The sequence below is a fragment of the Anopheles merus genome, chromosome 3R (genome assembly GCF_017562075.2).
Source record: "Anopheles merus strain MAF chromosome 3R, AmerM5.1, whole genome shotgun sequence".
Classification (NCBI taxonomy): Eukaryota; Metazoa; Arthropoda; class Insecta; order Diptera; family Culicidae; genus Anopheles; species Anopheles merus.
The window spans coordinates 33,525,371-33,541,011 of record NC_054084.1 but is presented as its reverse complement, the minus strand read 5'-3'; the positions used below and the strand labels follow the sequence as shown (position 1 = coordinate 33,541,011).

Genomic DNA, 15,641 nt, shown 5'->3' with positions numbered 1-15,641 from the left:
GACAAAGATGAACGTGTGACACTGGCGTAAGCTACGCGGCAAAACGCGTCACCATGATAAAGACCGTTTTTGCCGTGCGGATGTACCAAAAAGGTTTTGAGTGCTTGTGTTGCCACAGTGGCGTCAAAAATCTCTTACCAAGGACACCAGGTTCCACCAGGTAAAATAGACGCCGCAATTTTTTGTTTTAAAGCGATTGGAGATATTCTAAAAATCTATCTTTATTGTTCTGTGTTGTTTGGGTTTCTCCAATGCTTTTAGGAACAATGACGTGACGTCCCCGAGTGCCACCCGGATCACATCCGGCAATGTACGGCTTTTTTTGGAGCACAAAACTGTACTTTGTTCTTTTATGCCTCTTCCCATTCGCTCGATGCTCGATTGAAAGTACTAAACACACTTCAGGAAAAAACGAAACTTTAATAGACGTCTATTCGCTCCATGTGACTGAGGTGACGTCAACTCGAACTCGTTTCCGACAAAATTCCTGCGCTCAGTACGGGAGTAACACCCAAAAGAGGAATCAAACAACATCAGAAAAAACGCATCAAGATCTCCTTGCATGTCACCTGCGCTGTTTTCCGTCCGCTTTCCGCTGTTGCAAAGACTTCCACGGCGGTGTGGTCTCTTGAGTGGCAAATCAATTAACGGGAAAATATCGTCCCATTCCCTACCCCCTCCCCAGGCATTGGGGACACGCCTTGGGGAGGGACTCGTACACACGCTTAACGCTCGGAAAAAGGACACTCACCCTTGCTCTGGCCGGATGTTTTGTCCCGCAGCACGTTGATCTGGTGGACCCGCCCGAACTCCTCGAACATCTCCTTCAGCTGCTGCTCGTCCATCGACCGGGGCACCTGGCCGACGAACATCTTGATATAGTCCGGATCGGGCTGGTCCCCGACCACCTCCTCGTCACCCGGCTGGTGGTGCATGTTGAGGTGCATGTCCTGGTGGCACGGGGACGCCGTACCGTCCGAGCCGGCGGTCGTCCCCGTCGTCATCGTCGCCGTGTTGTTGTTGATCACCTTCGGATTGTTGTTGTTCAGCGTGTGATTGTTATTGTTGTTGCTTCCGGGGCTGCCGAGGTTCAGGCTGGTGACGACGACGTTCGCATTGATGCTGCCGGCGGTGGTGCTGCTGTTGCTCATGTTCAGCATGGCACTGTGAAGGAGAAGAAAGAGCAAAAAGCACGCCAGTCAGTAACTGTGTTTTGGCTGGGGGTTGTTATTGTTGTTTTGAGTGTATCAAACAACAAGACGAAATTGGAGGAATGCTATGTCTTGTTATGACAGAGTAATTTAGCTTGAAATTAAATATCTTTATTAAAAAAAATCATTTAAAAACGATTTATACTAAAAAGAACACTTTAAAATATTGAAAGCTTTCATACAACAAGAATAATCGACCTTCTTCCAATCACAACAGTTCGTTTTGTTCCCCCCTTAAAAAGCCACCGGAAGTTTCTGTTCGCAAATTCAATTTCAAAATGTCCCTGCATCAAATGATTGCTTCCGCCCTGGGTGTTGCGCCTTTTCTTCCCACCTCTTACGACACAACCAAGAGAGGCGAATGATTAGAGGAAAACAGTGGAAAGGTACCTTGGTGGTTCACTCTCTCTCGCATCGTTCGTTATGAAAATCATTTGTCACGATGTGGCAATTTAACGGCAGACGCTCTCCGCTGCTGCTTGCTTGCGCTCCCTCCCTTGGGACGATTCTTGGATCGGCGTGCGCGTTCACCGGGACGTGCCCCGAATGCTGAATGCATGCCCCGTCGGTGGCCATCACCATCATCATCATCCCATGAAACAAGCGAAATTGGTTGTCGGATCAGGCGAATGACGCCGGCAGAGCAGCAGAGCAAAAACCTAATCTCGTCACACCTTATATTGATGGGAAGGATGTTTATGCTTTGTGTCTGCCCTTGCCCCCGGGGGTGGACAGAGGGGTGTGACAGAGCCTTTTTTTTAGCGACGGAGACAACAATTCTGACTCGAAAAAAGCAAACGAGCACGACCGTCATAATAATGATGGGGAAGCGATGACGTTGAGCAGGATGGGCCATCCGTGCCATCTTTTTTCCCCCCAACAAGCCCCACGGATCCTCTGAAAGAGCTCGCTGGCGGTGGGGTTTGGTAAAAATTTTATCGTCCAATAAAACGGACTGGCGGACGACGGCAACAACAAAAAACCAAGGCTGACATAAAAACGCATCACTCATTAAGCGAGGCAAAGGCAGAGCCATGGAGCGAGCCTTGCGTTCGGTGATGGTCAAGTGCTACAACCGCAAGCACGTACAATATTAAAGATGACCACACACACACAAACACCCTCCACCGACGCGGGGATGCTGATTAGCGCGAAAAGATCCGCATCATCTACGGTGTCGGCGGGGGAGCCAAGCAATCAAACCGGAATCGCCCAACAATAAAGGAAGTGTGGCCGGGGAGCGGGTTTTTGTCTATCATCCGGCAATCGACGGGGATGAGCTGCGGTTCTGCTGGGATGTTGCACACACACACAAAAAGGATAAAATGTCCCGGTGGCTCGTAAACGATTGAAACCATCTGTTGGGACGGGGTGGGTGATAAACAGCGTGACAACAACGATTTCTCAAAACCGCGCACCACCAGCAGCATCATCGTTGTGTTGGTTGGTTGGTTGCCATGGTTATCGCAGGAGCAAACAGGACGCAAGAGCACGTGTTGTGTTGTGCGCAAAAGAATCGTTGTGAAGATGCGCCACGCGTGCGGTGATTGTGGTGGCTCTCTCTCTCGCTCTATCTATATATTTAGATCGATCCGCCAATTTCAACCTAAACGTGGGCGACCGCATCGATGGACACGACACACCACTTTGCTATTATCGAATGTGTTGTTGCCCACGGTTTGAGCGCTGTACGTGTATGTCCATCCCCTTCATGCAAGAGAATGCACTTCTTCTTTTCAGTATCTCTCTGTCTCTCCCGCGCGGTCGCTTTTCAGGTCGCTCTAGCGGACGCGCTCGTCACGGTCATCTATATTGTGATTTTGCACAAGACCCTGAAAAAGTGGGCATGGAGATGAAATATTAGATTCAATTATTTTCGATATTGCATTTGTGTTCGCCGATCCGTGGCGAATTTAATGAACTCACCCGTGCTGCTGTATGCTGCTGGCCCCGCCCTGCTCTGGGCACGTATTCTGGGCACGCTGGGGGTGAAAGGGTGGAAAATACCAACCTCTAGACAGAGCGACAGGTAACACGGGAAGGCAAGAGCACAGCACATGATGACGGAAGATGAGTCCGAAACGAGGATGATAAATATGTTCGTCCTAGCAAACACCGTTCCTGTCTCTTCGTTGGTAGACACCACCACTACCACCAGCAACGATCTACGAGAGTGTAGTTTGCAACAACTGCCCTGTCCGTAACGTGTGTATCATACTTTTTTGCACTCATCCGCAAAGCTTTAACTCCAAACAAGCGTCCCCGGCACGTGGCCTGTCAGAACGAAGCCTCGGTTCCCGTCCCAAGCGGGAAGCGCCGAATCAGGTTTATAAGAAATTGGGGTTTTCTTACGAGCTGCTGATCAATCAGTATCGAGAGTAGTGTGGGTAGTCTTCACCCTCTGCTTCACTTGCTGCCAGAGCACAAACCAGGTGGACGATTGATAAACGACAGCGCAGCCCGCACTTCAGTCCAATTCTTCGTTCTCGATTGTTTTAGTTTTTGCCTTGTGAGTACGGCAAAGAGGAGTGTGGGATTATAATTTTCCAAATCACTGAATCGAAGACGAACCCACGATTGCTGACACGACGTCGCTCTCGAATTGATGATGGTCGTTTCTCTGGTATCTCTGGAGTGGATGAAACAGACACACACACACACACACCTAAACGCATCATCTTCAACCATCAATCACGTAAGCTTTGCTGGAGCAATAAAAGAAAGTACAGGTATTGGGATGAATGGTCCGCTCCTTACAGACATTTCCCGTGTGCAAATGGTGGAAAAGAGGATAAAAACCTTCCCCCTAGCCTGCGTAGCAGCTGGCGCAAATCGTACACAAAAGCCTGAACCAGAGAGGGAGTCCAAGGAAAGGACTTTCGAGTCCACGACTAATTGTACCAAACACGGAGGCCGAATTCCAAAAATACCGAGCAGCAAAAGTCATTTGAATAATTTGCTCTGATGCTGTACAGCTCGCTTTTGTTTTCACGCGCAAAAAGCGAGCCGAAAAGCCAGGGGAAGACTGGGGCTGAAATCAAATTAAACAGGCGCGGGGGAAATGTGGCACCCTTATTGAATGGTTACATTGAAGAGGCCGAAAATGAGGAGCCGCGCGCGCTCGCGAAACATATTTGATAGACGCGCGCCGACACGCACATTCGGCAGCTTGTCCCTTCGAACAGGACACTTAATTGAATCCAAAGGAAATGGAATTAAATTGATAACACAGAGGAAGAGCAAGGAGGTCTGTGCCTTCTCCAAGAAGCGAAGAAAAAAACGTAATTACGAATAAATTGAGTGATTTAGCAGATGGCGCGCGCTCACTGTAGCTGATATAATTTCATTACGCCCGCTCGCGCTGGTCAAATGCGATTGCTCTCGGACACGGCCACAATCAGTGGCCCAACAGCACAACACAACACGCTGATGTCTGCTGCTGTGGGAGGGATTTTTGTTTTTTTTTTTTTGGGAGAAGAAGCAAAACGCGCACGATAAGGAAGACTATTTTTGATACCGAAAGTTCAACTTTACGCTTCTGCATTCCAACCGAACGTTTGTGGGGAATGCTGAACAGGCAGGGGAGGTGGGATGCTGCTGCTTTGTGGTGTTGTATTTCTCGCAATGGTGAGTGAAATTGGGGAATTTTGCTAAGGAACAATACTTCTCGAATAGGACGAATTTAAACAGGGGTGGGTGTCATCTGCCTTGAAAAGGTGCCAACAGGATGGATAATGATTCCCGGTAAATGCTATTACAGAAATTCGATTCCAAGTCGTCCGTAACGTGAATTAGTGAATTGCTGGAATATTTTAAAGCGATGCATAATTTGCGTGAACAATTTCATGCAATTAAATGGTAAAGTTTGATAAAAAATAATCAAAAATAACGCTTTTTCTCCATCAAAAGCAAACACAAACGGTAACAAAAAGAAGGAGAAACGTTCCTATTTCGCTTGTATGTAAACACAGACCACTAATTACCACTAACCGGCCGGAGCGGGAGGAAGGGAACGACCGGTGTCGATTAATTACTATGCATGCTAAAGCAAAATTGCTTCACAGCTAATTATAAACTTTCGCTACCACACCAACCGGCCAATGATACTTTCGTTAATGGCAAGAATGTTCCAAGGAAGCACCGGGAGCAAAACAGTTGGTTGCAAAAGAAGTTTTCCGTCTACAAATGCAACATCAACATGCTACTTGACTGGCCGGTTTGGCTGCGGGAAACCATGCACAAGACGCACAAGCACAACCGGCTTGGTAGCTGCTATCTTCTGTTCCAAATTAACATCAAGGTGTAAGAATATTTTAAAAAGGAAGCACTTGTTTTACAGACAAGATTTTGATCAAACACACAGAGCGTGGGGAAAACTAAATTCAAGTTGCATTTTCCCATTCCCATCCGAGGGTGTGGTGGGGCGTTGTATCACGTACGGACAATCTAATTACTTTCGTCGCAAAGCCAAAGGACATCATGGTATGTCGTAAAGCGCCTCGCGTGGTCCACGTCAAGGACAGGAAGGAAAGCAGACCGAAATTCCATTCGCATCCCGTACCGCCCAGACGCAAGCGTGTGACGAATCGCTTTGTTCCGTTGTACACGCTCCGCTGTGTACGTTTGTTTGGCTGCATTTCAGTTGTGCAAGTGTCGACTTTATCATGCCGTCTCTGTACGGAGCAAATGCTCAACGGGGCTAAAGCAATTCGTTTGACTTAAGTATTTTGCAGCCTTGGCTGCACACCTCTCCCTTCGTTGCAATGCTGCGTTGAACAAGCTTAAGCGCGGCCCTGTCGTCTGCCCGTGTCGCGTTAACGTTATCTGACCCCAAACAGACACGAACTTTCGCTTAAGAGAGTGAGGGAAAGTGTGTGGGAAAGAAAAGGTTAAAAGAAACTACCAGACGACAGGGCAACACAACAGGATAAGCAGCGAACGTCCTCGTGTCTCTAGCTCTGCTGCTTCGGGCTCCCCTGTGTACACAACACAACCAAAGCCTCGGCTGCTGCCCCGGTGCACCGGTGAAACTAATTAATAACATTTTAAAACAAAACTGAGTAAGTCTTTAAACGTTTATCTTGCTTTGCGAATGCAAACGGAAAGTGCTGCCTCCCTCCCCAGCCGTCTCGTGTAAGTTCGCTTCCAACAGTCGTCGGTTGGCGTTTCTTTGCTCCCCGTTCCGGTTTTTTGCTTGCCGTAAGCGCTCGCGAAAGATGCTTTCCTTGGAGGGTATGGAGTGGCTGTTTTCTTGCTGTTTGTTCCGCACTTCCTGAGTCCTGTCCCCCTTTCAACACGCAGCAGCGGTGGTGTGGAATTATGAAAAACCAACAGTGTGAATAACGGTCAGGTCCATCTCTCGCTCTCTAATGCTCTCCCCCGAGCCAAAGCTTGCCGCCTTTCCATCGTGACACTCGAGCTTGCCTTGAAGTCCCCGTTTCCTTTCACCCTCTTCTCCACTATGTGTGTGTGTTTTGTGTGGGAAAGTGTGAGCCACACAGTCCAGGGATTAATGCCGTAATGCCATTACAAGATCATTCTCGTGCTCGTAGTTGTACAGTTGTGCAGGGCACACCTGCAAACTTAACGAGCAAGTTGACATTCTGGCTCCGGGATGTGTCTGTTGCGTTTCGAAATCATTGCTCTACTGCTTTTGAAAGAGAGTTTTATCTTCCCTTCTAAGTTTTGCTTTCCTTTCCGATATTGCACACCCGTTTTGAGCAGGGGGAAGTTTCTAAAAATAAAAGCAACATTTAGTAAGTTTTTATCCTTTTTGGCGTTTACTTTCTTCCTACCGATAATACTCACTCTACTCGCTTTAATGCTCAAAGAAGGGAAAAAATGCTCCCATAAAGCGGCAAGATCTGTGTTTGGGTGGTGCATGCCAGCTGTCATGTTGCTTGCGTCGACGGTTTGACCAAAGGCCAGGACTTGCAGCCCTTCTGGAATGTAATGCGACTTTTTGCTGCCTTTTTGTGTGTGTGAAAAGGTTAAGCACTTCAGCCACTGTGTTGGACGGACTCGGTCATGTCGGGAGTGGTGCATCGAAATAGAGAGAAACAAAGGCGACAGAGAACCACGTTCATGCAGCAGAAGACAGTTGGATAGAGTTGGTAGGGTTAGCATCGGGTCAAGTAGTTCTGTACAGAAGTGTTTTGCTTTTTGTTACTGCTTTTTGCACGAAAAAAAAAGCATGGACAAGACCTTAGAGACAGTAGACCTACTGGACCTGTTAGGGGGTAAAGTCATCATCCTTTTGCTGTAAAAGCGACTGATGAAAAATGACCTTACAAACTAACCTTTTAATCAAATATCAAAAAGACAAATACAGCATCCGAAGGGCAAATAACACGTGCACGATCGTTGGGCCGTGATCACAAAATGGCGTCCACCACACACAGACTCTCTCTCTCTCTCCAATACTTACGCATCCTCCAGCTCGTCCGGCGACGCATCGATCGTCATCGTGCACGGGTACAGCTCCACGCTCTTTGCAGCATCCAGCGTTTGGTGCGCTTGGTAGGTATGCATCTTCATGCCCTTGCTTTTCGACCGTAAAATGTCTTGCAAATTCCGTAACATGCGAAATAAAGCTAAACGCGAGGATCCTCGTTCGAGCACGGTTATGTGAGTAAAAATTAAATGTCAGTTCCTTTCCCACCGTTCACCGTTCACTCTAAATTTGAGTTTTCGTTTTAAAATAGTAAAAAATAATAATAAGAGAAACTTATCACTATACCACACTTGCTCTGGGGTATTACTTTTGTAGGAAAATTTGACGTCCACTGAAACCGACAACACGACGGACACGACGGACGCGGGACAGGGTCACGCACGTGGGACTTGCTTGGGGACGTTGGCAAAGAACGAAAGAAAGGTAGCTGTGCTTTCTCCTCCCTTTCTTATGGAACTTTTCGAGGGGAGGGGAAAAGCAAAAAACACACTCTTGCACAAAACGCGACCACGTGATCAACACGTGGTTCTTTCTTTCTTTTTTTTCGATTTCGGTGGCGGCTTTATACAGATTCACCGTGTGCGTAGATCTCAACTTTTACACAAGTGCATACACACAGACACACACGCGCGCAACAATAACTCAACGGTGTGGAATTTGTGAGGTTAAGGGATCCCGTGACGTAGCACAACGGCACACAAGCGCGCGACCGGATTGAAAGATTAACGCGAACGAAATGATCGAGCAGGTGCGATGAGATGCGCTTCGATCGTCTATCCCGCCGGAGATAAGCCGAACGCGATAACGCAATTGAACAGGTGTGTGCATGTGTGTGTGAGCGGCCCTCCTGTGTGCTATCCGTTAGGTGCGCTCAGGTGCGTGTGATACGTGCGAGATGAACGTTTGAACGTCCCTTGATCTCGTGTAACGCACACCACTACACAGCATAAGCTCGCAACGAGAAGAGGATCGTACAGCGACAGGTGATTAGTATTGCTGTCCTGCTCCTGTTGCAGATTTGACGCCTTTTTATTCTTGCATTTAAAATTCCTTTTCCATGAAACGTTTGCGAAATGGGAACTGTTTTGCAATCCTTACAGGAGTCTTTTGTGATTTTCCCTTTAAATTTTGACCCACATTTCCCATCGGCACTCGCGAGAAATTGGCTTTTGTTGACGCGAGAATGAACGTGCGAAATCGGGAAAGGGGATGTGTGTCTGTATTTGTCCTTTCCTACCCACTTTAACCCACTTTTTTGGCTCTTTTATAACCTTGAAAATATCCGTCCCCGCAAGCTCGTCTGCCGTTTTTTGTTCATGTCTTTCCCTGGAAAGCAAACCAGCAACCCACCGTCACCGTTATCAGCTGTTGGTGGCAACACACGCTTCAAGCCAGCAAAAATAACGGTTTTTTTTTGTGCGACACGGTGTAGGTGGGTGTCCAAAATTTTTGCAAAACACACACTCTCGCCCCCCTTTAACTCGACAACCAGAAAGAGTGCTCGCTCTCTTTCTCTCTTTTGCTTCCAATTTGGCAGCCGAGCTACCCACACACGCGCTAGCCCTCGAGGTCAAAGTGCAACGTGTTTAACACGTATACACTCACATGTGGAGAATTTGTTTCCGTTGGAGAAATGGCCACACATACACCTACACACACACACATACGCTTGCCAGAGGTAAAGTTTGGCTTTTGCCACTCTCTCGCCAGTGCTGGATGTCGTTTATCAGTGTTATCATGCAGAGAAACCATCCATAAAAAGCTATAAAAAGTTATGGTACGCTGTGTTTTCGAAGATTGGTCTGGGATGCGATGTTTTTTTGTGTGAGTGTGTATTTCTTCGATTTTTTGAAATGTTGTGTGAATCTTGCGTGATGCTTGTTTGTGCAAAACTAGTCCAAACGACCGCAATCAGTGACACGTGTGGTATATTTGGCGACTCTTGCGACAATCAACAAACGTGTGGTGGTGTATTTTAGAGGTTAGTAGGACATGAGTTATGGGATATTTGTCAATTTACTTAAGTGGCGTTATGTAATCAGCTATATTAATTTTTACAATAACCTTGTCCGTTTTCAATTTTAAAAACTTTTAAAATTGTCATGAAATGTGTTCAGGATAAGGCATTTGGATGCTGGGAAGATACACCTTTAGAACAGAGCAAAAACTGCTTAAAAATGAATATACTACTGACCAATTAACCTTAATGTCATTACCCCTCACAATGGTAAAGCGTTAGGTTGAGTAATTGAAAAGCTCCTACCAAAAGAATATAGGGGAAGTAAGAAATACATTCAAACTATCCTCATTTCCTGCCCTATCTGCCTGTGTGTGAGTGGTTGAAAGAAAATTTGCCATCACGACGGAAGCGTGGAAAAGCGAAAAGCGTTTTCTAGCCCCAATCCCCTTGGGGTTGTGTTACAAAGCCAACCACCCTTACCTTCATACCTTTACATATATGTGGCAGGGATAAGCATCGCGGCGTACAGGCCCGAATGGAGCACATTGTCATATCTTTGCCATCCATCTCATAACCTTATTTTTACGATAAAATGATGCCTGCTACTGCTTTTGTAATGCACACACACACACACCCACAGCGCACACCCATGTGGTGGGATAAAAATTGAGGTTAAAGATGAGCTTCCGGAGCAGGTGCTGGAGGCTGCAAGAAGAATAACCATCTCCCGGTGGGGAGGGACAGGCCACCACAGGAAGTGAACTATTCCAGAAAGCGATGGCACAGTACGCTCCGTCACGCCGGGCTGATGCTTATCGGACACGACTTCGGTTTGAAAAAAATAAAATTCTTAACCATGCCTTTGGAAGCGCAACCTCGCACAAGTGGGCCACTTCCGTCGAAAATCCCGGTGAGCATACCTTTCCTGGCTGCTGGTACTTCGCCTTGTTTCTGGTGAACCGTTGCCTGGTACCTGCTAAATACCAAGATTGGGTAAAATATGATGAAGAAGAGAGCGATGGTAGTGAGTAATATTACGGTCATGAGACGAAGGGAAGATTTACTTCCGGGAAGAGAGAGAGAGAGAGAGAGAGAGAGAGAGAGAGCGGTGTGAGAAGATACTTCTGATGATTTCTAGATGAGGAACAATTGATGTCACTGAGCGTTATTTATTGTAGTTTCCATTGCGATCGATAGTGAGTTCAGATGTGTTGAATTTGTGATAAGTTTCGACACATAGTGGGTTTTGGAGTTGATTTGAGACTTTCAAGGGTTGCTTGTCCTTTTTTGTAATATATATCATTATAAGACCTAAATCTGAATGAGTTGATGAGATATTAAGAAACAAATGTAATTATTAAATTGATTCTGTACAGATAGTAAATCGCATTCCTCTATATAATGTCAACATTAGAATTCATTGCTTCCCTGAAATTAGTCAGTACTCGCTTAACTAAGGAATAGTTATAAATATATTTGGAAAATGCCTCTTACTTAAACAACTTGTGAGTTAACTCAGTAAAAGTGATGAATTCAGAATTATTGCTTTTTTTCAAATTCTTCAGCTTAAATCTCCCTATTTTGCATGCAAGTGGAATCTCATATCCCAAACACACATTTCCTCAAGAAACCATAAAACCAATACTGCTCCAACACAGCATCCCATTGCTCCAAACGACTACAAAGTTGTTGACCTAAAGAAAATGTGTTTTCTTCCCCCTGGGCGCATACAAATCCAATACTATCGTTAGCATTAACGAAATGCTATACGAAATTACTGATCTTGGGCCATGAACCTTCTCCTCCAATCCATCCTCGGGGCCATAGATTGACATTGACGTGACGTTCACGTTCGTCCACATTCGCTTGACTAGATTAAGGGAATAGATTCGGTGACAAACGTCCAGCACGAAAAGGCGGCCAAACTTCCAATCCGGAAACCATCCTCTGCATCTGCAAACCGATATTCTTGTCACGTATCACGGTAGGGCGGCATGAGTTGTGTCGGTGGCTGAAGAAGGCAAGCGACAAGCACATGAGGCGCCGGAGGTTGCTTCTGCCGGTGAAGCCTTCATAATCTCTAAACATGAAAGCAATCAGTTGCCCATTTCCGATCCTTCGGCTTTCAGGCTAAAGCCTAAAATTGGTATAAGATAGGACCGAGGAGTTTTTGGTGGCAGTTTGGGGCCACGGTTGTTGCTTTAACTGCCATTGGTAATTTGGCCGTGCCGGATGTGTCTGGTTTAAAGTGAGGACAAACAATGTAATAGCTCTGGTCCTTTTCACATGACTTATTTTTGTCCTTCTTTAGGTCAGTGAGGCACGAGAACGCTCCAATATAGACCAATAATAAGTTTATCACTCAAAAGTAACAATCATTCGAAGATGATCGATTGGAAAGATGTAGATACAGGTGGTACCAATAATCGTTTTAATCAGGAAATTGAAAAAGGTGGTCCTGTAACATCCTGTAAGTGCATCCCGTTCAAAGCAGAACTTTCAATAATCACGGGCCAAGGTACACAAGCGCTAAGACAACCCGCTTGCAATTGCTATTTATGTATACCGTCCGCATGCGTGCGTCCAACAGGCCATGGGTGATTTTCCGGGAAGCTACACTTCTATGCGGTAGCAACAGAATATTGTTGCAAAATTGACTTCCGCTGCCGCACGAAAGCAACTGCCACCGTTGAGAGCTTCCTGCTTACCATCTTGAAGACAAATAGGCGACCGAAGCGCCTTGCTGTCATCCTATCCAATGTTTGCATGGACATCCTGTGACCTGGGAGCAGCACACCTCCCGGGTAAAGTGTTTATGTTTGATGTAATGGACAATCTATCAGTTTGCCCTCCAACAACAGCTAATCATACACAGTAGATACACACACACACACACATCAATTCCCGTTTGAAGTGTTGTGGGCACGCTGGCACCGTAGACAATTTCCTTTCAAAACTGCGTCATCCGGCGGAAGTGGGCGCCGGAATCGATGCGTTCCAGATATGGCTATTTAGCCTGGCTGAATACTGCATGCGTCATGCCAGCCGTCTCTCCTGAAGCAGGTGGTACGATCTAGGTGGTGATAGGAATCGCTCCCAACGCCATAAGCTATTGATTGGCTTTGTCCTTTGCGCCAACCCAGCCCTTCGTTAGTTGGTGTTCCATCAAGCTCGGCGTGTCTCGGACGGCAAACCCAAGACGTTTCACCCGGATTGGCATCGTAATTAATGAACTGAACTCATATCGGGGCTTCCTGAGGACGTTCTCGCATCCTCTGAAGGGGATGTCGGATCTTGCGTTCCCATCCAACGCAAATTAAGTTCTTCCCATCGCTTTGTGGCTTTTCCGGGGGAGCTTCGGGTGCAAGTGGTCGCAATTCATCATTTTACTTTCAATTAGCTTAAAAACTTGATTAAAATCTATCTTATTCGGGGGAGTGGATACTAGGCATCGTGCTAGTACTACTACGTGCTGGTTCCTTCATGCATCGGTAAACAATTTGACAATCGCCATCCCATTGTAGTGCTTAGTGCTATCGAGAGTGCTATTGCCCGGAAGATTGCGGGCAATGTAAGCTCTCGTTTGGGGAAAACGCACCTTGCCGGGAAACGGTGCGCATGCAAAATGGAATGAAATTTATGACCCGCAAGGGAAATACCCAATGGACAACGCTTTAATCCCGGGGAAAGCTATGAGCGACGCTACCGTAGCCGTCATGTGCTCTGCGAATAGACAAGACGCCATTCTTGGACAGCGAATGGCAAAAGAATTGCCCTTTTTCTCCCTTGGGTGGGACACTCCACTCCCGATCGGGGCATTCGATTGGCTATTGTAAGTTTCAACAGTACGCTTCAGATCCCAAAAGGCGTTGATTCATTGCAACGGCCGCGTTGCATAATTGATTTATATCGATTGTTTGCAAATTATTCCTGCCATCTTTCAGAGCTTTTGCAACGCTTTTGCTACCGAGCGTGTGATGCATTGCTCGAGAGGTTCGAGGCGCGCGTGGGAATTCTTGGGAATTGTAAGGGCAGTAAATTCAACCCAATAAATAACAACTTCACTAATGCCATTGGAAAGGTCATCAATTTATGCACGTACATATTGTGTGGCATGAGGGTTTCTTTTTTTTTCTGCTCCAATCCTTCAGGAAATAGATTTGATTGCGGACAATCAGCCGTAGCGTGGTATAGCATCTTCCTGGAATGTCCTGAGCTGCGCATCCCGATTGCAGGGATGTGTCGAACGGTTCTGCCCAATGGTCACGTTTTGGTTGCACAACCCGCGTGAAGAGCGTTTCATTTGCGAGGCTTTGGGAATGCTCTGGGATTAGGCAAGATCGTGTCCGTGGTTCGTGTGTGCGAAGGTTCGTTACAGCGACAGCGTGTAGTGCCTTTTCATGGATTCTACGGCTCAGGCAGAATAAACGGACTGATGTAACATTATCTTTTCTGCTGGCCAAACGTGGACAATACACGCCACGCGCGGGGAAAGACCTGCAGGGATACATGAATGCCTACACAGGGTAGTAGCTATGAGCTCGCGTGGTTCATGCTAGTTGCTATCGCAACAGTTTCATCCACTGGAAAGAGTGTGTGTGTGCTCAACTACTGGATGATATCCAGAAATGGACAGACAGTGAAAGCGACTGACTGCCAAAAATTCGTTTCTCTTCCCCCGAGCTGAAATACACTTGACGCTATCGCGTCATCTATTTGAAGAGTGGTCGCGTTGGCATACTGTACGTCGTGTCTCGCTGGTCCCCCTCCGAAATTCTGGCGAAAAGTTTATAACCATGGAACTAATGTTTCACATTTCCGGCATACTATCGCCCGAAGAACGCGAACCATGGCCATGTCAGCATGCCACATTCGACTGGATAATAATCCGGTCGTTGGCCGGCCAAAAATGAGATGCAGTAGCATCCACCACCACCATCACCAGACAAACCCATTGTCGGTCAGCACTGTTTAGGTCGTTCATTGTTTGGCAAATTTATGATTTCAATGTTTTACGATTTTGTTACAATTTTCAACACATCCGGACACTCGTTGGATTTAGCTCATTCTCTCCCTATCTCCCTTTCTCGGCAGCAGCTCTATGACTGCTGGCGCCAGTGTTTGACAAACCGGGGTTGATGATCAGCAATGGCCTCCGCAAATGGGGAACAGAAGCAAACCGGGGGTTTGGCAACACTTCCGATGCGAGGTTAGGTCATGTTACTGTGCCAATGGACATGTACAAAGAACATGGCAGCAACTAGCGGTAGTAGCAAAAAATGGCACCGACTTGTGAAACAATGAAGCTGGGCGGGTGAACCGAAATCTGATTTTCAAACTACGGAAGGAGCCGGTTCCATTTTGCACTTTTTGAGGTTAGTTCACAGTAGTGTGCCACTACTAGCCGCGCTCTGTAGCAGTACGCTTTTGTTTGATGGGAGTAATTTTCAGCGAACTCCGTCGAACCATTGTTCGGGACATTCAGGGCATTACACCGCAGCACCGAGAGCGTTGTGGGGGAAGTAGTGGGATGTCTGATAAAAGTTCGAAATTAGAAGTCACTGGCGGATATTGGCGGTGAGTGTGTGGCTGGGTGGGCCAATGTTCTCGGTTCTTTTCTTTACGCTCGAAAGCCTCGGACCATGTGTGCCGAACGAATGCCGGCGAAAGGATTAAGCAAATGGCGTATTACACCGTTGCAAACGCTAGTCTTGGCAATGGCGCTAGAACAATGGCGCTTAGAACATGTTCGGTACCCAATCTCTGCTCCGAAGGCATTAATGTCTTTGCTACGAGTAACGGGAGGCGGGTGGTAGGGGCTGGGGAAAGAAATCATACTCAGTAATGGTTCTGTACGAGAGCCGCAACACACAATAGCGGATTCTACCCTCGGGTACGTGAATGCAGAATGTTTTATGCTGATGAGTAGAAGCAGTTGGAAAGCAGTAATGGTTACAGCAATAAGTTTGAATGATGAATAGATGCTGTTTTTAATTCCGAGAGTAGTGCATGTCAT

The 15,641-nt window shown here is 46.7% G+C and overlaps 1 protein-coding gene across 14 annotated transcripts in view; it reads right to left on the bottom strand.

Moving 5' to 3' along the window:
* Positions 1-15,641, bottom strand: part of LOC121597432 (CUGBP Elav-like family member 2) — a 284,267-nt gene that overhangs the window by 139,292 nt on the left and 129,334 nt on the right. For 13 of the 14 annotated variants that reach the window (XM_041923184.1, XM_041923183.1, XM_041923171.1 and 10 more), the window contains one exon: positions 752-1,164. In XM_041923184.1, the coding sequence (XP_041779118.1) occupies positions 752-1,164 (413 nt within the window). Of the gene's footprint in view, positions 1-751; positions 1,165-7,638; positions 7,869-15,641 lie in introns of those variants that run through there. The other variant, XM_041923185.1, reaches the window with a different exon arrangement.